Raw genomic sequence first — 22,372 nt, forward strand, 5'->3', positions numbered from 1 at the left:
GAAGAAGTGGATGATGCTTTCTCCCGGCGCCCTTTTATACTGTGGCGCACCGGGAGTGACGTCATAGGCTGTCGCCGGCCAATATTTGGTGTTTTTGTATATATGCTTTACGTAGATGGAGTTCCCCCATAGCGACCTCTAGAGGACGCAGTGTCTCGGTCCCTCTCAGGGAACCACGGTTACATAAGTAACCTGAGACGTTTTTTAGAAACAAGACTCCAAGAGTTAAGGGACACTATAACTGCAGACCAGGTTCCGGAGGGAACAGACAGAATGGTTTCTGCTTTGGAACAAAGGCAGCTTCTCACAGATGTGAGAATGAAAACTGTTAGGCCTATGCTTTTTGATGCAAAGCTCTCAGCCGAGAGAGTATTCGTCCACAATTGTCACAGATGCTGTGCTGTAGAAGCTGTGATTAGGTGCCTGGACTGTGTACCACTGGACATGGAGTACCTCTGTTCTACCTGTGACATGGAGGCCCACAAGAGAAATGTCTTCCATGACAGAGAGGCTGTGTTCCATGGATTTTTTGAGCCCATTCCCCCTACAACTGCTGTGGTGAATGAAAATGGGCAGCCTCAGTTTTGTGAACAAAGTATGTTAAAATTATTATTATATCAAATTGTCTCATACTTACAGTGTAATTCCCCAAATGTGTTTGTAGTTTGGCACATGTTTATATTTAACAGTGTTTCTGAATGGCTTAGACATTTTTTTCTAAAATGCTAATCTCATTCTAAGATTATTCTCAAAACTCTAAAGTGCAAGTGTGAAATTTAATAGCTGAATAACAAAAGTATGATTGGTTTTGACAGTTCTGACCAGCATATCTTTGACCAGCTAAGTCAATTGCATCTTAATAAATGTGTTTAAGCATTTACTTGTTTCTACATAGTGACAATTACAGTTGGTATAGTGGTGTGGCCAGTTTTGATTAATGGTTGTGTTTTAAAGCACTATTTTGAAAATGAGGTTAGCGTTTTGGGAAATGCATCTAAGGGACTGAGGAGACGCTGTAAATACACCCTTCATAACTTCTTTCTGTTTTGCAGTATGTCAACTGCCTGTTCCTGCACCAAGGTCAATTTGTGAATGCACTCATGACTTCACAATCACTCCAGGGAGGCATATGTCTGTGGTTACCATCAATGGTATGTTGTTCTGAAAGCCCTCCTTTCTGTGCATTATTGTACTAGAACTTTACCACTGTGTGCAAAGCAAAGCGTTGCCCAAATGCCATGTCAAATAGCTAATATATCATATATTTGTATCTCTGTATAGAAGGCAATCTGTTGCAATTTGATTACTGAAATTATTTTAGTCTTTACTACAGTATATTCACTTGTTCACAGGACGATACGATGTCTGCTTGCCTCGGAAATCCTGTTCATCATGCTCTGCAGAATGGACTCCCGAGGTGAAGGACCTGCTCATTTATCGGTACTGGCCAGCTAGCACCAGCTGCCAGACCCTATACAAGTTTGATGTCTTCACCTCTTTTGAACATATGAAGGTGACGGCACCAGCCATGTCCAGGCAGGCCTTCCTGAAAATGTTGGAGCACAGATCTGTACAAGCTGGAAGGGTAAATCTGCCTGAATATCACTGAAACATATAACAAACAAAATTATATTACTATATACCTAATATTTAATTGTGGGCATTGCTTCAAAAAATCCTAACCGATCATTTCTTAATATACAGACAGGTAGTATCTGTGCTGATACATTTCAGCGAAGCTTTTTTGAGTTTACTTTCTGTCAATACAAAGAAGAGGATATGTGCCAGGTCCATCATTTTGAGTGTCCAGCATGTTCTCCAGACATGTTGGCTGTCTGCTCTGATGGAAACCGAAAACATTACCGCTTCAGCAAGTCAAAAGGGTAGGTATAGGTAATTTTCAGAAGTTTATTTTAGACTTGTCTAACACACATAGTAGCTCTTCGGGTTGTCTTTGAGTGATCATAACTTACATTTTAACAAATAGTAAATGTAGTACTTGTGATTTTTATTACTGATGCATGTTATCTTATCATGGACAGGACTGAGGAGCCACCCATATATGAGGGCTTGTTTCTGGCCAAGGACGAGGAAGTTGCTACCTTTGTTGACCTTGTCAGAGGCAACATGAGAAGTGTACGAACATTAGATTTTTTTTTTTTTTTTTTTTTTTTTTTTTTATAATAGTTGTTTATACAGATGTTTTGTGTTTTTATGTATCTTAAAATGTGTTATAAACTGACTTTATAGGCAAATGAAAGTGCTGTGTGCGGTACTGCCAAGTTCACCGCTGGCAGAGAGATGTCAAAAAAGTCTGGTGCTCAGATAGACGAGGAGGGCATTCAAGTTGCAGTTTGCAGGTATGTATGAGTTTATGTGTATGTTTTTTGAGTCTGATATTTGAGTTTTAATGGTAATCCAAGTCTTAAGGTCCGTCCAGTCTGAAATTTTTGCATGCGTTTTTTGCATATTCCTGATTCTGTGGCTCTGAATTGTCTAAACACCAGTCAAACTGCTTGCTACTGAAAAACGCAGAAAATCGAACCTGATTCAAATTTTTTTTTATGACGGACGAAAGTTTCGGAGGGAGTCTAACCACTAGATTTTCTTCTGATTTATCAGACATGGGTTTCTCTTACGAGGACTGAACCATTATCGTGGAGAAATATTTGCTTACCCGATGTTTCTTCAAAGAGAGATGTCAAAGAAGGCAAATGTTACCTTCTTCTGTATGGATGTTACATGCAGGTAATCCTCATTGTCATATTGCAAATCCAACTCCATGATTAAAATGTCTTCTGAGCGTCATGCATGCCAAAGCCCATACAGCAAAATGCGAGGTACATGCAATAACTTTAAGTCTGGTATGGCTGTAGCTATAGGGAAATAATAATGGGTCGGATAATAAAGCATGCTGTGTGTTATCTTTCACCAACTGCTTTTCAGCTGCTTGTTTAAATGTGTAGGACATGGATTTTGTTTTCCCCCGCAAAATAAAAAGCTTGTGTCATACAACAGATAATTGTTTGCATTAATGTAGATATAACATTCAAGCAATCTTCAATGCAAAGGATTATTTTTACATTTGTGCATGTTATGCCTGATTGGATGATGTTATATGAAAACTTCTGAAGTACTGCTATATAACGCTTCTCACTCTGTGTTGCAGGTGAGATGGGGTGGGGTGGCAGAAGCCAGGATGGAGCAGGAAACACGGTGGGAGAGGAAGTGGAGCAGGTATGGTATTATTGTCAGTATTTTAACTATGGCTACAAAGAGTCTTAATAGAATCCATAACACCAAAAGGTACTTATTTGTCATCTACGTAACAAGCCTGGTGTGAGGGTTAAAGTACATCCTTTATGTATGAGTTAAAATAAATAATAGGCAGTTCAGTTGTTCATGCATGCTTCAGGGGTCCCAAATTCCTAGGATAATACAGTACACGTTTTCTGTTAAACCACAACCACAAGATCTACGGTGTGTAGGTAATATTTTTATGTAATGGAGACCAAAATTTGATTGTATTATTTTCTTTATAGGTGAACAGCTTTCTCTCCAGGGCAGCACTTGTCACAAAATACATGACAAAGGCTGGTTAGTGTTGCACTTATACTTCACGCTGTCATAACCTAAATAATAATAAGTACATACTTAATTGTGTTTTTACAGGAAATTTAAAAAAATAAGTTTCTCTGTTCTGTTCTTACGAAAGTTATCATTGTATTACTTCAAGGTAATTACCCGTTCAACTAACTTTTAGTGATAGGGTTTAGGCATGTCTGTTGGGTTTCTCTTTTTGCCTTTTGTATGTGAAATCATACTTTTTGGCTTGTGGGTGCATTGTTTTCATTACGAAGAGTAAACATGCTAACGCGACAGGCTATGGGTTGGAACAGTTGAAAGAGGGACAACCTTCATCAAGTGTTAGCCCACAGATATGTCAAAGTAAGGGTAAATTATAATTGAGATCCTAAGCACTGCCCCTTTCTCTCAATGCACCATCTACAGCTAGATCTGAAATTATTTGTTGATTAATTGTTTAATCATGTTACATAAAATAAATATGTGACTACTTTGATAATAATCTTGTTTTATAATTTTAAGTAACTGAGGGGAGGGTAGTGCTTAGGATTGGTCAGTTATCTTCTAAGATTGTAACCTCACTGTTGTACAGACATTTTTCTCCTTCTAAGTCTGCTTGGTAGTATACACAGATATTTAATGTGTTATTTAATGTAACACCTGTTCTGATGAATGTCTTGTACCAAAAGCTCAAGTAAAATTGGTGTTTTTTTGCATTGTGGTGGTGCGTAGAACTTTTTTTCTGACATTTTCTTTTTTCTTTTTAAAAGATCACAGAGAGGGCAAAACTGGAAGCTGCCAGCCTTAGTAACATCAAGAAGGAGCACAACCTTGATCAGGAGACAATACAACAGTGGGTGTGTGATGTCAGACAATGGGCGGTTACAGGTAAAACAGTACACTATGTATATACAGTGTGTGTATACAGTGGCATTCGAAAGTTTGGGAACCCCTTGCAGAATCTGTGAAAATGTGAATAATTTTAACAAAATAAGAGAGATCATACTAAATGCATGTTATTTTTTATTTAGTACTGACCTGAGTAAGATATTGTACATAAAAGATGTTTACATATAGTCCACAACACAAACAAATTGCTGAAATTATTCAAATAACCCCATTCAAAAGTTTGGGAACCCTTGGTTCTTAATACTGTGTGTGGTTACCTGGATGATCCACGACTGTCTTTCTGTTTTGAGATGGTTGTGCAAGAGTCCCTTGTTTGTTCTGAACAGTTCAACTGAGCACTGTTCTTCAGAAAAATCTTTAAGGTTTTGCAGATTCTTCAGTTTTCCAGCATCTTTGCATATTTGAACTCTTTCCAGCAGTGACTGTATGATTTTGAGATACATCTTTTCACACTAAGGACAATTGAGGCACTCAAACACAACTATTAAAAAAGGTTCAAATGTTCACTGATGCTCCAGAAGGAAACAAGATGCATTAAGAGCTTTTGGAATTTGAAGATCAAGGTAAATTGTACTTAATTTGTGTTCCGGGAAAAATACAAGTATCTTCTGTTGCTTACGAAGGGCAGAACTAAATGGAAAAAAAATTATATTTCAACAAAATAAGAAAGATTTGCAAATCCTCATCGTGTTCAAACGTTTTCACACACACACACATCTGTTAATGACTGTACCTTTATACAAATAATAAAAGGTGGCTATATTTTGAAAATGTCACTAGTTGTCTCTTGTCCAATTGTTTTGTTTCACCTATTTAGAGAGAGTCTACACTCCAGGTTGTACTGAAGAGCTAAGGGCTGACATTGAGAACATCACTGTAACCCTTTTGCGCAAGAAGAAAGATCTGTATCGTCGGCATGGTTTGTTGTCAAATCAAGTTATTTAAATTAATAACACTTCAAAAAACATTTTATGGCACAGTTTTCTTTTCGTTTCGATTTGCAGATAGCAACCAGGCAAGACAAAGAAAGAAAAAGAAAATGACAGAGTTGAAGAAGAAGCTTCGCGAAAAGGTCTTGCAATACAACACCGTAGTGGAAGGAGATCCCATTGATGATGAATTGGCTTGCAGTCTGACAGAGGGATACATCCTACCATGGGAGAGACACAAAGATGCTATGATATGTATGAATTGCTAGTTTAGCTTGTTGTTCTTTTAGTTGATTTCCATAGTATAAGCCTATGGCATCACTCTACATTTTACAAATTTTATTCCCTTTTCGATCTTCATATGTAGTAATGGTTCCAACCACATTTCCATATTTACCATTGTCCTTTTTGTTACTTGTCATGCAACAACACAGGAATGGGATGATACATTGAAATAAAAAAATATCATGAATACCAAAATATGGAAATATTTATCACGGAGCATAAACATTGAATGGTGACACCACGTTATTCTGCTGTAGTAATCGCAAATAAAATGCTTGACCATCACAATTTCACAAGCTCTCCATCCAAATTATATTATTGTTACTTGTATTCATATTTTTTAATTGTTTATATTCTACAGAACCAATGCTGTTACTACAAAGATTTCTCAGAAATAACATAATTCTGTTATACTTATATAATATAATAATAAACATTCCTTTGTCCACTGTTCCATTCCTTTCCCCAACCAAAGGCAACACCTTCAGGTTGAAGAGATCTATCTTCGACCAGGTAATGCTGCTGAAATGCTTGGAGGAGGAGCAGAGCATCCTGTTAAAGGAGATGTCTCAGCACATCAAGTACCTTCTGAAGCAAGTGCAAGAAGTGGAGTCACTCAGAGGACAGACTTTGGAGCGCATCAAAACCAGCAGTATGTACAAGATCTTTAGATTTTAGTGTCATGAATTAATTTATAATAAATAGATATATATCTCCAGGGAGCTCTATACATTGAGTTGTGATCAGGCACTAAGCTGACCAGCTATTTGGCACCAGTGTGCTCAATGTTAAAGTTGTAAATATAATGACTAAAAAGTAATGTTGGAGTTGCAAATTCAGCATTGTAAAAAGCAAAAATAGCTACAAATGTCATGTTTTGTTTGATGTCATCTTTCTCTTTCTATTTTTTTCCACAATTCCTCTACAGGTTTCAGTGACCTGACAGAGGACGCTACACATGGGCTCAACAGTGTCCTCAGTCGGAGGGGTCACTCACTTAGAAGTCAACACAAACAGGCTGTTAATGCATACAGCAGTATAGCCACTATGGAATGTGATTTTCTTTCCATACAGGAGGACATTGAGGAGTGGGATGGCAATGGCTTCACCAGCCCCGAATCTGAGGAAGAAGACACCTAAAGACTGCTGCCAAACAACACAGAGGAACTGGAGATTTGTACAAAAAATCTTGCCTTTGTTTTTAAATAGCTGTACCAAAGTATCTACTGGAAAGTTTTTGTAGATTCTGTATTTTTATAAACAAAAATAGAAAAACATTGTTTTATTTATCTCTTCTAACATTTGAGCTTGCTGGTTTCAGACCAAAACTGCTTATTGCTGCTTTAAATAATTAATTGTCATCTTCCCAGCAGGCACCGGACGTCAATATGACGTCAGATTGACGTTGGACCCCAACGTCGGAGAGACGTTGTATTTTGGTTGAAAGTGAAAATCGGGTTGACGTCAGAACCCAACGTCAGATTGATGTCAGAACCCAACGTCAGATTGACGTCGGAACCCAACGTCAGATTGACGTCGGAACCCAACGTCGGAGAGACGTTGTATTTTGGTTGAAAGTGAAAATCGGGTTGACGTCAGAACCCAACGTCAGATTGACGTCAGAACCCAACGTCGGAGAGACGTTGTATTTTGGTTGAAAGTGAAAATCGGGTTGACGTCAGAACCCAACGTCAAATTGACGTCAGAACCCAACGTCAGATTGACGTCGGAACCCAACGTCAGATTGATGTCAATCTCCAACGTTGGACAGACGTTGTATTTTGGTTGAAAATGAAAATCGGGTTGACGTCAGAACCCAACGTCAGATTGACGTCAATCTCCGACGTTGGACAGACGTTGCATTTTGGTTGAAAATGAAAATCGGGTTGACGTCAGAACCCAACGTCAGATTGACGTCAATCTCCGACGTTGGACAGACGTTGCATTTTGGTTGAAAATGAAAATCGGGTTGACGTCAGAACCCAACGTCAGATTGACGTCAATCTCCGACGTTGGACAGACGTTGCATTTTGGTTGAAAATGAAAATCGGGTTGACGTCAGAACCCAACGTCAGATTGACGTCAATCTCCAACGTTGGACAGACGTTGTATTTTGGTTGAAAATGAAAATCGGGTTGACGTCAGAACCCAACGTCAGATTGACGTCAATCTCCAACGTTGGACAGACGTTGCATTTTGGTTGAAAATGAAAATCGGGTTGACGTCAGAACCCAACGTCAGGCTGATGTCAGAACCCAACGTCAGATTGACGTCAATCTCCGACGTTGGACAGACGTTGTATTTTGGTTGAAAATGAAAATCGGGTTGACGTCAGAATCCAACGTCAGACTGATGTCAAAACCCAACGTCAAATTGACGTCAATCTCCGACGTTGGACAGACGTTGTATTTTGGTTGAAAATGAAAATCGGGTTGACGTCAGAACCCAACGTCAGATTGATGTCAGAACCCAACGTCAGAACCCAATGTTGGACAGACGTTGTATTTTGGTTGAAAATGAAAATCAGGTTGACGTCAGAACCCAACGTCAGACTGATGTCAAAACCCAACGTCAAATTGACGTCAATCTCCGACGTTGGACAGACGTTGTATTTTGGTTGAAAATGAAAATCGGGTTGACGTCAGAACCCAACGTCAGATTGATGTCAGAACCCAACGTTGGACAGACGTTGTATTTTGGTTGAAAATGAAAATCAGGTTGACGTCAGAACCCAACGTCAGATTGACGTCAGAACCCAACGTTGGACAGACGTTGTATTTTGGTTGAAAATGAAAATCAGGTTGACGTCAGAACCCAACGTCAAATTGATGTCAGAACCCAACGTCAGAACCCAACGTTGGACAGATGTTGTATTTTGGGTGAAAATGAAAAATGCAACATCTATCCAACATTAGAGGTTGAGGTCAATCTTACATTAAGTTCTGATGTCAACCTGATTTTTGTCAGCCTCCAACAGTGGACAAACACTGCATTACATCCCTATCGAAACTGGCCATTACCACATTTGTTATCAACCTGTGAATACAAAAGGAAGAGGAGTTAAATGTCCAAATAATTAATTATACATAACACATTATGAACCGCTTGTTATAGTTTGTGTTAGGTTTGTCATATCTAATGTAGATGTCACATTGGTTGTACTGTGGTGCTAGATGGAAGATCATGGGCCCACCCAAATTGCTATGCTTTTATCTTCTGAAGACAAAACTGATATTGCGAAACCTAAAACCTTCCTGGTGTTAATGCTAAAAGGCAGTGAGGAAAAATCTCTAATCATTCACTTGGGTCTGTTGTATGTACACAAAAGTGAGAGAACAAACAACTGACTGAGCAAATTATGACTCTTATATGGTACCAAAAGCAATGTTTTGGGATATTTCACAGTATGAGTTCAGTAATATCAGCAGTCTGTCATTATTTTGTAAGTTGGCAATATTAGCACACATTTGCAAACAAGGCTTGACATTAACATAGAATCATCCCGTATTTAAGGCATATGAATGGTATTCCACATTACATCGATATGAGCGTGGTTTGTCCCATTTTTTTATTTACTTCAGTTTTATGTTTTTTGTTTGGCAACCGTTACTGCCAGTCATTTGACCGTTTCTTTATTTTTTTAACAGTGTAAAACTTACTTTATGGATTTTTTACTGACCAATTAAATAAAGTGATATCACTAAACCGTGTACAGAGGAACACTGTCCTTTCACAGATTTTCCTAGATTATTATGATCAAACGCATTCAATAAAGTGCTAAAAGTAAAATACTAGCCTAAACGTTCTACAGAGAAACACTTCTTATTTTACAGCTTATTAAAAAACAAAAAATTATAGTGTTAAAGGATGCTGACAATTGTAAATTAATAAAAGTTTTATTTTGAAAGACAAAATACAAAGTCTCTACATATACTGTACAAAACTGAAAATGCAATCATTCAGTTTTTGAAGTAAAACAGTGCAAATTTGAAAGGAAATACATTTCAAATACATTTCAACATTTAAAATACTGCACCAATTAACAGAACAGTTTGATGAGAAGTTAATGAGTTGAATTAAATATTCTCAGCACAAGAAATACAAAACATCTACAAGTTTCAAACGACTATTAATTCTAAAGGCTGGATTACACTACATGACTTTTCAAATCTGAACAGATTTTTAAAACACTAGGCATCATACATACAGTCAGGTCCATAAATATTGGGACATCGACACAATTCTAACATTTTTGGCTCTATACACCACCACAATGGATTTCAAATGAAACGAACAAGATGTGCTTTAACTGCACACTGTCAGCTTTAATTTGAGGGTATTTACATTTACAATTTACAATTACAACAGTTTGCATATGTGCCTCCCACTTGTTAAGGGACCAAAAGTAATGGGACAATTGGCTTCTCAGCTGTTCCATGGCCAGGTGTGTGTTACTCCCTCACTATCCCAATTACAAGGAGCAGATAAAATGTCCAGAGTTAATTTCAAGTGTGCTATTTGCATTTGGAATCTGTTGCTGTCAACTGTCAAGATGAGATCCAAAGAGCTGTCACTATCAGTGAAGCAAGCCATCATTAGGCTGAAAAAACAAAACAAACCCATCAGAGAGATGGCAAAAACATTAGGCGTGGCCAAAACAACTGTTTGGAACATTCTTAAAAAGAAGGAACGCACCGGTGAGTTCAGCAACACCAAAAGACCCGGAAGACCACGGAAAACAACTGTGGTGGATGACCAAAGAATTCTTTCCCTGGTGAAGAAAACACCCTTCACAACAGTTGGCCAGATCAAGAACACTCTCCAGGAGGTAGGTGTATGTGTGTCAAAGTCAACAATCAAGAGAAGACTTCACCAGAGTGAATACAGAGGGTTCACCACAAGATGTAAACCATTGGTGAGCCTCAAAAACAGGAAGGCCAGATTAGAGTTTGCCAAACGGCATCGAAAAAAGCCTTCACAGTTCTGGAACAACATCCTATGGACAGATGAGACCAAGATCAACTTGTACCAGAGTGATGGGAAGAGAAGAGTATGGAGAAGGAAAGGAACTGTTCATGATCCTAAGCATACCACCTCATCAGTGAAGCATGGTGGTGGTAGTGTCATGGCGTTGGCATGTATGGCTGCCAGTGGAACTGGTTCTCTTGTATTTATTGATGATGTGACTGCTGACAAAAGCAGCAGGATGAATTCTGAAGTGTTTCGGGCAATATTATCTGCTCATATTCAGCCAAATGCTTCAGAACTCACTGGACGGCGCTTCACAGTGCAGATGGACAATGACCCAAAGCATACTGCAAAAGCAACCAAAGAGTTTTTGAAGGGAAAGAAGTGGACTGTTATGCAATGGCCAAGTCAATCACCTGACCTGAATCCGATTGAGCATCCATTTCACTTGCTGAAGACCAAACTGAAGGGAAAATGCCCCAAGAACAAGCAGGAACTGAAGACGGTTGCAGTAGAGGCCTGGCAGAGCATCACCAGGGATGAAACCCAGCGTCTGGTGATGTCTATGCATTCCAGACTTCAGGCTGTAATTGACTGCAAAGGATTTGCAACCAAGTATTAAAAAGTGAAAGTTTGATTTGATTATTATTCTGTCCCATTACTTTTGGTCCCTTAACAAGTGGGAGGCACATATACAAACTGTTGTAATTCCTACACCGTTCACCTGATTTGGATGTAAATACCCTCAAATTAAAGCTGACAGTCTGCAGTTAAAGCACATCTTGTTCGTTTCATTTGAAATCCATTGTGGTGGCGTATAGAGCCAAAAATGTTAGAATTGTGTTGATGTCCCAATATTTATGGACCTGGCTATATACTGACTTTGTAAATCGTGACAAAGGAAAACTGGGCATCATACACAACATGACCGAGGATCATACACTACCAGACTTTAAAGTTGTTCCGAGCACAACAAACTCACTCAGAAACATGAGCCTTGGAGACGCGTGACAAATGGAAACAATATACGTTCTAAAATCGGCTGAAAATATCAAACATTTTTGATATCCTCCAACTGGATAGAATCTGAGTCTGAAGCTAAAAAACCGGAGTCTGTGACTATCAAATCTACAGACTGGCTCTGACTTTCGGCAACTAGTGTCAACTTCTCCAGACTGTAAATTGGCGGAAAATCAGGACAAAAAACGTGTAGTGTATTCCAGGCCTAATTATATATGATGCCCAGCTTTCCTTTGTCATTATTTACAAAATCGGTAAGTGTATGATGCCTGGTGATTTAAAAAGCTGTTCAGATTTTTAAAAGTCGTGTAGTGTATTCCAGGCTTAAAGGGATACTCCACCCCAAAATGAAAATTGTCATTAATCACTTACCCCCATGTTGTTCCAAGCCTGTAAAAGCTTCATTCATCTTCGGAACACAATTTAAGATATTTTGGATGAAACCCGGGAGGCTTGTGTCTGTCCCATTGACTGCCAAGTAAATTACACTGTCAAGGTCCAGAAAAGTATGAAACACATTGTCAGAATATGTTATGTAATGTTATGAAGCGATGAGAATACTTTTTATATAGAAATACAACAAAAATAATGACTTTATTCAACAATTAGGCACCGTAACGTCTCCTCTGCATCAGCACAGCGCCATTTTGGAGATTATGCCCTGGACGCAAAACACATACACTCTTCTGTATCAGCCTTGACACAGGGATGCGCTGTTTCATCCAAAATATCTTAAATTGTATTCAGAAGACGAACAAAGCTTTTATGGGTTTGGAACGACATGGTGGTAATTGATTAATGACAAAATTTTCATTTTGGGGTGGAGTATCTCTTTAAAACTGTTTCATTATTCAGATGTAAATTTGTGTAAACAAATTTCCTGAAGAGGAATTCTTGAGAAGCAATTGAAAAAATTAGGGTTAGTATCATAATTTTTTTATTTTAAAAAGATTGTGCAGGGAACTGTACTTTAGCTTGTATTATCCCAATCAGGTTTATAGTGTTTTTATCAATATTCTATTGACCCTTTTGGGCTCCAATATAGCTCTGATAATATATGTGGAAAAAAATTACATTGTATTTTAATCCTGAATACTAGCTACACAAGTGTAATAAAAAGTAAAATCAAAACATACAAATAAAGGTCCATGATTCTGCACCAGAAGTGACAGACACAGTAGATAAAGAGCAGTCCTCCAAATCTGAAGTAATCAGCTGGATCCTTGCTGCATCTGGGGGTTAAATAAATGCAAAAAAAAAAAGACAACAGATTTATTGAAAAGTCCTTAAAAAGGAGGATTCCATTTGTGTACCTTTTCTTTAAACAACATTTGACATTATGAGATATTGTGACTAATTTAATTATTTAGCTGTGACCTAATGGTTAGAGAGGCAGACTTGTAGTCTGAAGGTCATGGGTTCGAGTCTCAGTCCTGGCAGGAAACCCACTAGTGTAAACAGGGCTTGAGGTACCCTTGAGCAAGTTACAAGTTAAACCTACTTGTAATTATAAACACATTTACATTTAGCAGACGCTTTTATCCAAAGCGGCTTACATTGCATTCAAGTTACAGTTTCTACATTTTTATCAGCTCTTGCTTTCCCTGGGAATCGAACCCATGATCTTGGCGTTGCTAGCGCCATGCTCTACTATTTGAGCTACAGGAAATACAAATAAAGAAATGAGTATTCACAACAAATAACTTTTCCCAGATGTAAAAAATGGCAATTAGTACACTAAAAAAAATAAATATAATATTTTTATCAATTGCTAAAATGCTAATACCTGTATATTTATAACTAATAAAATTATTAATCTGTTTACACTGCTTTTCTATCACACGTCGGTGATGTCTAACAAATGTACTTGAGGAGATCATTAAATTACTCAAGTATCTTCATACTTCATCCACCTTATTCCTAAACGCAGAAGTAAGCCTGGGCGAGACTTCAAGTTCATTAGCCTTAAATAACAATAACAACATGCAGTAAATAGTAAAACTGTTTGTATTACAAACCAGTGTGTTCATAATTAAGATAATACACTAAAATAATATGGTATGACAAACCAATTTGCAATATCAAGCAGCAAAACGAGCAGTTCTGTATAGCTAAAAAAGTAAAAATATCTGGAAGCAAGACCCATAAAATCTATAAATGGGCCATTTTTATGTGAAGAATAAGGTGAATATGATGTCATCATTTACTCACTTATGTCTTTTCCAACCTGCATAACTGACTTTTTTTTTCTGTGGAACACAAAAGAAGATTAAAAAAGACATGAGGGTTAGAAAATGATGAGGGAGTTTTGATTTTGAGTGAGCTAAACTCAAGAATTAAGTTTGAATCAGAGTGGTGCCTTGGTGCAGAGTTTGCCTGCTTTGCCCATGTTCACATATAACGGCACATGATCATTAAAGTATTATGAATACTCACTTTTACAGAAGATCATATGGCAGAAGATTTTCAATCCCAAAACCTCTGGACCATGAGAGGGGAAACACACACACACACACACACACACACACACGAATATTTAACAGGTTTAATAAAACAATAGTAATTGTTGACTTACTGACAGAGACAGACAGGCTTACAAAAAGTTTGGCTAACGTTACTCACCAGCTTTATACAAACACTTAGCAGTAAGTTGGATCAGAAAGCATGGTTTGCATAGTATTCTTAAGGTGGTTTCATGATCTCTCTGTTGAACACATGTCAGTTGTTCATGTTCCAGAGTGAGACATTTGATTTGACAATAAAATAACAATATTGTTATTTTTACTATTTCATTCTGTTATTAAAAATAAGATCAGCAAAAGGCGGCCTTCAGTACTTAACTCATATTAAGGTCCAGCTCCCGCTATTTATTCTGTCATTCATGTATATGTATCTATTACATAAACCTCCAGAACTTGTAGTACTAACGCTACGCGGATATATTTACATTTCGCGATATAAAAACAACAACAACGAGTCACTTTTAATCATTCCCAAGACATCGTCACACAGCCTTATCTGGACAGTATTAAAACATAATAACAAAACACAGAAACAGATTATGTCATCGCGATTATCATATCACTTTAACAGTAACAAAAAAAACAATTATAAGAGGTACTTACCTTCTGTGTTTCCATTATGTGTCCATAGCCATTGTGTCTGTGTTCTCAATCGACACCGCATAACTCAAAATCGGTCAAAATAATAACTCATCTGTCAGATATGAGACAATCATGTGAAAGCCATTCCTAGAGCACTGAACGGAGCAGGACTGCAGATAAACAGAGCTGCAGTAACGACTGAGGTGAACTTTCAAATCTGAGCGGGAGGAGGCGTGCCCTGCTGTCATTGGTCAGATTCCTGGATGACATTCAGATTAACCAATCACGAACAAAGCAACATAGAGAGACGTCAAACAACTTTGTAACTGTAGAAAAAAATGTTTTAAACAAAAGATAGCAAATATGTATTGATTTATTTTTTTTTAGGCTGTTACATGTAAGTAATTGGTAAAATTGTGTTTTCACTTATGCTCACAACCAGGGGCAGGCACATCTGTGCCATTCACTATTCACCTATAATTTCCATATGAATTTATAGTTAAAATAGGGTTAGGTTTAGGAGTACAGAGAAGGTGTGTACACGTCTGGCTATACTTGTAAATTACAGTTTCATTCACATGACCAATGATGACCCTTTTGAACTTTAACAAATCCCTTGCCTCAACTGTATAACCACTCTTATGCCTAAATGCAGCTGTGCCTACAACTGTGGCATTTTCTATATCTGACCCTTTGCTGTAAGTGTTACACCACCTGTTGGTTTAGGTTTATTCCTTTGTCCACAGTAACACTTACTAAAAACACTGTCATAATTGCAACATTTGTCTACAGATTACACTGTTGACTGCAGTGGCAATGCTGTTACAGCATTCGTGGTATGGGAAAATGTAAACGAAATGTTGATGTGCGACTAATTCAACAATAATTGAGGCCTATGATAATGAATGTACTCTTATTCATTTCATCACTGTATTGCTTGCAACAGCAAATGACTCCGTGGTTATGCAGTCACCTCACAGCAAGGTGTTTCCATAACGCAGACATGCACATTTGACAAATTGAGGATTCTACATTTTCCATATTTGAATGTATGTTTTCTACAAATTGCATGGAATGTATGCATTCCAGTCCTCTCAGACCCTTTTCTCTATGCTCTTGTTTTTTTCTCATTTCAAATTTCTCAGTAGATATAGGGTTTCTCTCACACAAATAACAAATGTATACTCTGATCAGATAACATACCAATATTTTTCGATGGCTGTATGACGTGATTGTGAAGTCAACATCTAATGATGTTAGAGTTTGACACTGAGTGAGCATTACCAATATGATGTCTAGGAGACGTTGGGTTTTGGTTGCCATACCTGACGACTGTATATGAGTATTTGACATCAATATGAACCTGGCTTAAGATGTTGGCTTGACGTTGGATTTTGGTTATTTTTTGCCACAACCTAATACTAACTATAGATCAACGTCAAATTATGTTATAATTTGACGTTGTGTGGACGTTACCATTATGACGTCTAGGCGACGTTGGGTTTTGGTTGCCATACCTGACGACTCTATATCAGTATTTGACGTCAATATGACGTTGGCTTAAGAAGTTGGCTCGACGTTGGATTTTGGTTAGTTAATGCCACAACCTAAAAACAACGTCAAATGATGTTAGAATCTGACGTTGTGTGGACGTTATCATTATGACGTCTAGGTGACGTTGGGTTTTGGTTGCCATACCTGATGACTGTATATCAGTATTTGACGTCCGTATGACGTTGGCTTGAGACGTTGGCTCGACGTTGGATTTTGGTTAGTTAATGCCACAACCTAAAAACAACTGAAGATCAACATCAAATGATGTTAGAATCTGACGTTGTGTGGACGTTACCATTATGACGTCTAGGCGACGTTGAGTTTTGGATGCCATACCTGACGACTGTATATCAGTATTTGACGTCAATATGACGTTGGCTTAAGACGTTGGCTCGACGTTGGATTTTGGTTAGTTAATGCCACAACCTAAAAACAACTGAAGATCAACGTCAAATGATTTTATAATCTGACGTTGTCTGGACGTTACCATTATGACGTCTAGGCGACGTTGAGTTTTGGATGCCATACCCAACGAATGTATATCAGTATTTGACGTCAATATGACGTTGGCTTTAGACGTTGGCTCGACGTTGGATTTTGGTTAGTTAATGCCACAACCTAAAAACAACGTCAAATGATGTTAGAATCTGACGTTGTGTGGACGTTACCATTATGACGTCTAGCCGACGTTGGGTTTTGGTTGCCATACCTGACCACACTGTATATCAGTATTTGACGTCAATATGACGTTGGCTTTAGACGTTGGCTCGACGTTGGATTTTGGTTAGTTAATGCCACAACCTAAAAACAACGTCAAATGATGTTAGAATCTGACGTTGTGTGGACTTTACCATTATGACGTCTAGCCGACGTTGGGTTTTGGTTGCCATACCTGACGACTGTATATCAGTATTTGACGTCAATATGACGTTGGCTTAAGACGTTGGCTCGACGTTGGATTTTGGTTAGTTAATGCCACAACCTAAAAACAACGTCAAATGATGTTAGAATCTGACGTTGTGTGGACGTTACCATTATGACGTCTAGGCGACGTTGGGTTTTGGTTGCCATACCTGACGACTCTATATCAGTATTTGACGTCAATATGACGTTGGCTTAAGAAGTTGGCTCGACGTTGGATTTTGGTTAGTTAATGCCACAACCTAAAAACAACGTCAAATGATGTTAGAATCTGACGTTGTGTGGACGTTATCATTATGACGTCTAGGTGACGTTGGGTTTTGGTTGCCATACCTGATGACTGTATATCAGTATTTGACGTCCGTATGACGTTGGCTTGAGACGTTGGCTCGACGTTGGATTTTGGTTAGTTAATGCCACAACCTAAAAACAACTGAAGATCAACATCAAATGATGTTAGAATCTGACGTTGTGTGGACGTTACCATTATGACGTCTAGGCGACGTTGAGTTTTGGATGCCATACCTGACGACTGTATATCAGTATTTGACGTCAATATGACGTTGGCTTAAGACGTTGGCTCGACGTTGGATTTTGGTTAGTTAATGCCACAACCTAAAAACAACTGAAGATCAACGTCAAATGATTTTATAATCTGACGTTGTCTGGACGTTACCATTATGACGTCTAGGCGACGTTGAGTTTTGGATGCCATACCCAACGAATGTATATCAGTATTTGACGTCAATATGACGTTGGCTTTAGACGTTGGCTCGACGTTGGATTTTGGTTAGTTAATGCCACAACCTAAAAACAACGTCAAATGATGTTAGAATCTGACGTTGTGTGGACGTTACCATTATGACGTCTAGCCGACGTTGGGTTTTGGTTGCCATACCTGACCACACTGTATATCAGTATTTGACGTCAATATGACGTTGGCTTTAGACGTTGGCTCGACGTTGGATTTTGGTTAGTTAATGCCACAACCTAAAAACAACGTCAAATGATGTTAGAATCTGACGTTGTGTGGACGTTACCATTATGACGTCTAGCCGACGTTGGGTTTTGGTTGCCATACCTGACGACTGTATATCAGTATTTGACGTCAATATGACGTTGGCTTAAGACGTTGGCTCGACGTTGGATTTTGGTTAGTTAATGCCACAACCTAAAAACAACGTCAAATGATGTTAGAATCTGACGTTGTGTGGACGTTACCATTATGACGTCTAGCCGACGTTGGGTTTTGGTTGCCATACCTGACGACTGTATATCAGTATTTGACGTCAATATGACGTTGGCTCAAGACGTTGGCTCGACGTTGGATTTTGGTTAGTTAATGCCACGACCTAAAAACAACGTCAAATGATGTTAGAATCTGACGTTGTGTGGACGTTACATTATGACGTCTAGCCGACGTTGGGTTTTGGTTGCCATACCTGACCACTGTATATCAGTATTTGACGTCAATATGACGTTGGCTGAAGACGTTGGCTCGACGTTGGATTTTGGTTAGTTAATGCCACAACCTAAAAACAACGTCAAATGATGTTAGAATCTGACGTTGTGTGGACGTTACCATTGTGACGTCTAGGCGACGTTGGGTTTTGGTTGCCATAACCGATGACTGTATATCAGTATTTGACGTCAATATGACGTTGGCTTTAGACGTTGGCTCGACGTTGGATTTTGGTTAGTTAATGCCACAACCTAAAAACAACGTCAAATGATGTTAGAATCTGACGTTGTGTGGACGTTACCATTATGACGTCTAGCCGACGTTGGGTTTTGGTTGCCATACCTGACCACTGTATATCAGTATTTGACGTCAATATGACGTTGGCTTTAGACGTTGGCTCGACGTTGGATTTTGGTTAGTTAATGCCACAACCTAAAAACAACGTCAAATGATGTTAGAATCTGACGTTGTGTGGACGTTACCATTATGACGTCTAGGCGACGTTGGGTTTTGGTTGCCATACCTGACCACTGTATATCAGTATTTGACGTCAATATGACGTTGGCTTTAGACGTTGGCTCGACGTTGGATTTTGGTTAGTTAATGCCACAACCTAAAAACAACGTCAAATGATGTTAGAATCTGACGTTGTGTGGACGTTACCATTATGACGTCTAGCCGACGTTGGGTTTTGGTTGCCATACCTGACCACTGTACATCAGTATTTGACGTCAATATGACGTTGGCTTTAGACGTTGGCTCGACGTTGGATTTTGGTTAGTTAATGCCACAACCTAAAAACAACGTCAAATGATGTTAGAATCTGACGTTGTGTAGACGTTACCATTATGACGTCTAGCCGACGTTGGGTTTTGGTTGCCATACCTGACCACTGTATATCAGTATTTGACGTCAATATGACGTTGGCTTTAGACGTTGGCTCGACGTTGGATTTTGGTTAGTTAATGCCACAACCTAAAAACAACGTCAAATGATGTTAGAATCTGACGTTGTGTGGACGTTACCATTATGACGTCTAGGCGACGTTGGGTTTTGGTTGCCATACCTGACCACTGTATATCAGTATTTGACGTCAATATGACGTTGGCTTTAGACGTTGGCTCGACGTTGGATTTTGGTTAGTTAATGCCACAACCTAAAAACAACGTCAAATGATGTTAGAATCTGACGTTGTGTGGACGTTACCATTGTGACGTCTAGGCGACGTTGGGTTTTGGTTGCCATAACCGACGACTGTATATCAGTATTTGACGTCAATATGACGTTGGCTTTAGACGTTGGCTCGACGTTGGATTTTGGTTAGTTAATGCCACAACCTAAAAACAACGTCAAATGATGTTAGAATCTGACGTTGTGTGGACGTTACCATTATGACGTCTAGGCGACGTTGGGTTTTGGTTGCCATACCTGACCACTGTATATCAGTATTTGACGTCAATATGACGTTGGCTTTAGACGTTGGCTCGACGTTGGATTTTGGTTAGTTAATGCCACAACCTAAAAACAACGTCAAATGATGTTAGAATCTGACGTTGTGTGGACGTTACCATTGTGACGTCTAGGCGACGTTGGGTTTTGGTTGCCATAACCGACGACTGTATATCAGTATTTGACGTCAATATGACGTTGGCTTTAGACGTTGGCTCGACGTTGGATTTTGGTTAGTTAATGCCACAACCTAAAAACAACGTCAAATGATGTTAGAATCTGACGTTGTGTGGACGTTACCATTATGACGTCTAGCCGACGTTGGGTTTTGGTTGCCATACCTGACCACTGTACATCAGTATTTGACGTCAATATGACGTTGGCTTTAGACGTTGGCTCGACGTTGGATTTTGGTTAGTTAATGCCACAACCTAAAAACAACGTCAAATGATGTTAGAATCTGACGTTGTGTAGACGTTACCATTATGACGTCTAGGCGACGTTGGGTTTTGGTTGCCATACCTGACCACTGTATATCAGTATTTGACGTCAATATGACGTTGGCTTTAGACGTTGGCTCGACGTTGGATTTTGGTTAGTTAATGCCACAACCTAAAAACAACGTCAAATGATGTTAGAATCTGACGTTGTGTGGACGTTACCATTATGACGTCTAGCCGACGTTGGGTTTTGGTTGCCATACCTGACCACTGTATATCAGTATTTGACGTCAATATGACGTTGGCTTTAGACGTTGGCTCGACGTTGGATTTTGGTTAGTTAATGCCACAACCTAAAAACAACGTCAAATGATGTTAGAATCTGACGTTGTGTGGACGTTACCATTATGACGTCTAGGCGACGTTGGGTTTTGGTTGCCATACCCGACGACTGTATATCAGTATTTGACGTCAATATGACGTTGGCTTTAGACGTTGGCTCGACGTTGGATTTTGGTTACTTCCCAACACAACCTGAAAACAACTAAATATCAACGTCAATTGACGTCGGTCTTGGACGTCAAATCAACGTTGTCATTAGACGTTGGCTTGACATTGAATTTTGGTCACCTGACGTCGCGACCTAAATCCAACCTAATATTAACGTCATATGACGTTGTGTGCCTGCTGGGTTTACATGGAAAAATCTAATGAAGTATAATACTAATGCACTTTGTTATTTCCATAATATATGTGGATTTATATTTGTTTGCAATATGCATATAGTACCCATATTATTTTGTAGTTATTTCAAGAGTTTTTATTTGTCACATACACAATTATACAGGGTATAACCAGCAGTGAAATGTAGGTAAACAGTGTCCAGTAGTTATTTGTAGTTATAGCATACTGAATACCGTCAAATAGCTTGAAACCATAAATGTTTTTCTTTTATGTTTTCTATATGACATCTACATGTACATACATAAATACAGACAGACAAATCCAAACATTTTGAACTTACATCCTGTAAAACTGTATAAAGAAATGTCTTACATATGCACCACTGTAATAAACCCATTTGATGGAATTGTCTGTTGTGTGAACTTAATATGCCAGTTAAATCCTTCAGTGGTGGACCCGGCCGTAAATAAGTACATTTACACAAGTACTGTAATTAAGAACAAAATACTGGTATTTGTACTTGTGTATTTTCTTTTCAGAAAACTGCTTTAGTTACTATTTACTTCACAAAGGTGGAGTTTTGCACACAAACAATATGAAGAGTATAAATTAAGGTACTCAGTTTATGCAAGTACAGCTAGTACATTAGTTAATCGACAGAACTTTAATTGCCAGCTATTTAGATAATTGTTTAAGTCATGTCATGTAAAAACATTTCATGGTTCCAGCTTCACAAATGTGAAGATTTTCTTTTCATTTTGATTATTTTAATATATATATATTTTTAAACATTTTTAGGTTTAGACTGACAAAACAAGCGGTGTGAAGGTGTTACTTTTGGGCTATGGCTGTGCTATGGTTTGTTGCTTGGCTGCGGTACATACATACAGGTTCTGGTCATAAAATTAGAATATCATCAAAAAGTTGATTTATTTCACTAATTCCATTCAAAAAGTGAAACTTGTATATTATATTCATTCATTACACACAGACTGATATATTTCAAATGTTTATTTCCTTTAATTTTGATGATTATAACTGACAACTAATGAAAATCTCAAA

At 38.4% G+C, this 22,372-nt stretch overlaps 1 protein-coding gene and 1 long non-coding RNA gene across 2 annotated transcripts; one reads left to right on the forward strand and one right to left on the reverse strand.

Moving 5' to 3' along the window:
• Positions 1 to 233: 233 nt before the first annotated feature.
• LOC306859219 (uncharacterized protein) lies at positions 234 to 5,598 on the forward strand. The gene is made up of 12 exons (XM_079400133.1): positions 234 to 595; positions 1,053 to 1,151; positions 1,353 to 1,585; positions 1,705 to 1,883; positions 2,043 to 2,136; positions 2,251 to 2,360; positions 2,623 to 2,748; positions 3,170 to 3,237; positions 3,543 to 3,597; positions 4,356 to 4,473; positions 5,312 to 5,413; positions 5,499 to 5,598. The coding sequence occupies exons 1-8, from the start codon at positions 274 to 276 to the stop codon at positions 3,171 to 3,173; spliced, it is 1,167 nt and encodes a 388-aa protein (XP_079256259.1). The 5' UTR covers positions 234 to 273; the 3' UTR covers positions 3,174 to 3,237; positions 3,543 to 3,597; positions 4,356 to 4,473; positions 5,312 to 5,413; positions 5,499 to 5,598.
• Positions 5,599 to 14,142: 8,544 nt separating this feature from the next.
• LOC306859432 lies at positions 14,143 to 20,492 on the reverse strand. The gene is made up of 3 exons (XR_013783301.1): positions 19,442 to 20,492; positions 17,609 to 18,173; positions 14,143 to 16,125 (listed from the first exon to the last, which is right to left on the reverse strand). It is a non-coding gene; the product is annotated as an uncharacterized lncRNA (long non-coding RNA).
• Positions 20,493 to 22,372: the final 1,880 nt, after the last annotated feature.

Source organism: Barbus barbus, assembly GCF_936440315.1.
Source record: "Barbus barbus genome assembly, chromosome: 40".
Taxonomy (NCBI): domain Eukaryota; kingdom Metazoa; phylum Chordata; class Actinopteri; order Cypriniformes; family Cyprinidae; genus Barbus; species Barbus barbus.

Excerpts from the sequence above, each read along its gene's own strand:
- LOC306859219 (XM_079400133.1), top strand. The coding sequence starts at position 274 with ATGGTTTCTGCTTTGGAACAAAGGCAGCTTCTCACAGATGTGAGAATG. Across the intron at positions 1,586-1,704 it reads GATCTGTACAAGCTGGAAGG|ACAGGTAGTATCTGTGCTGA; the intron begins GTAAATCTGCCT and ends CTTAATATACAG. Across the intron at positions 2,137-2,250 it reads TCAGAGGCAACATGAGAAGT|GCAAATGAAAGTGCTGTGTG; the intron begins GTACGAACATTA and ends CTGACTTTATAG.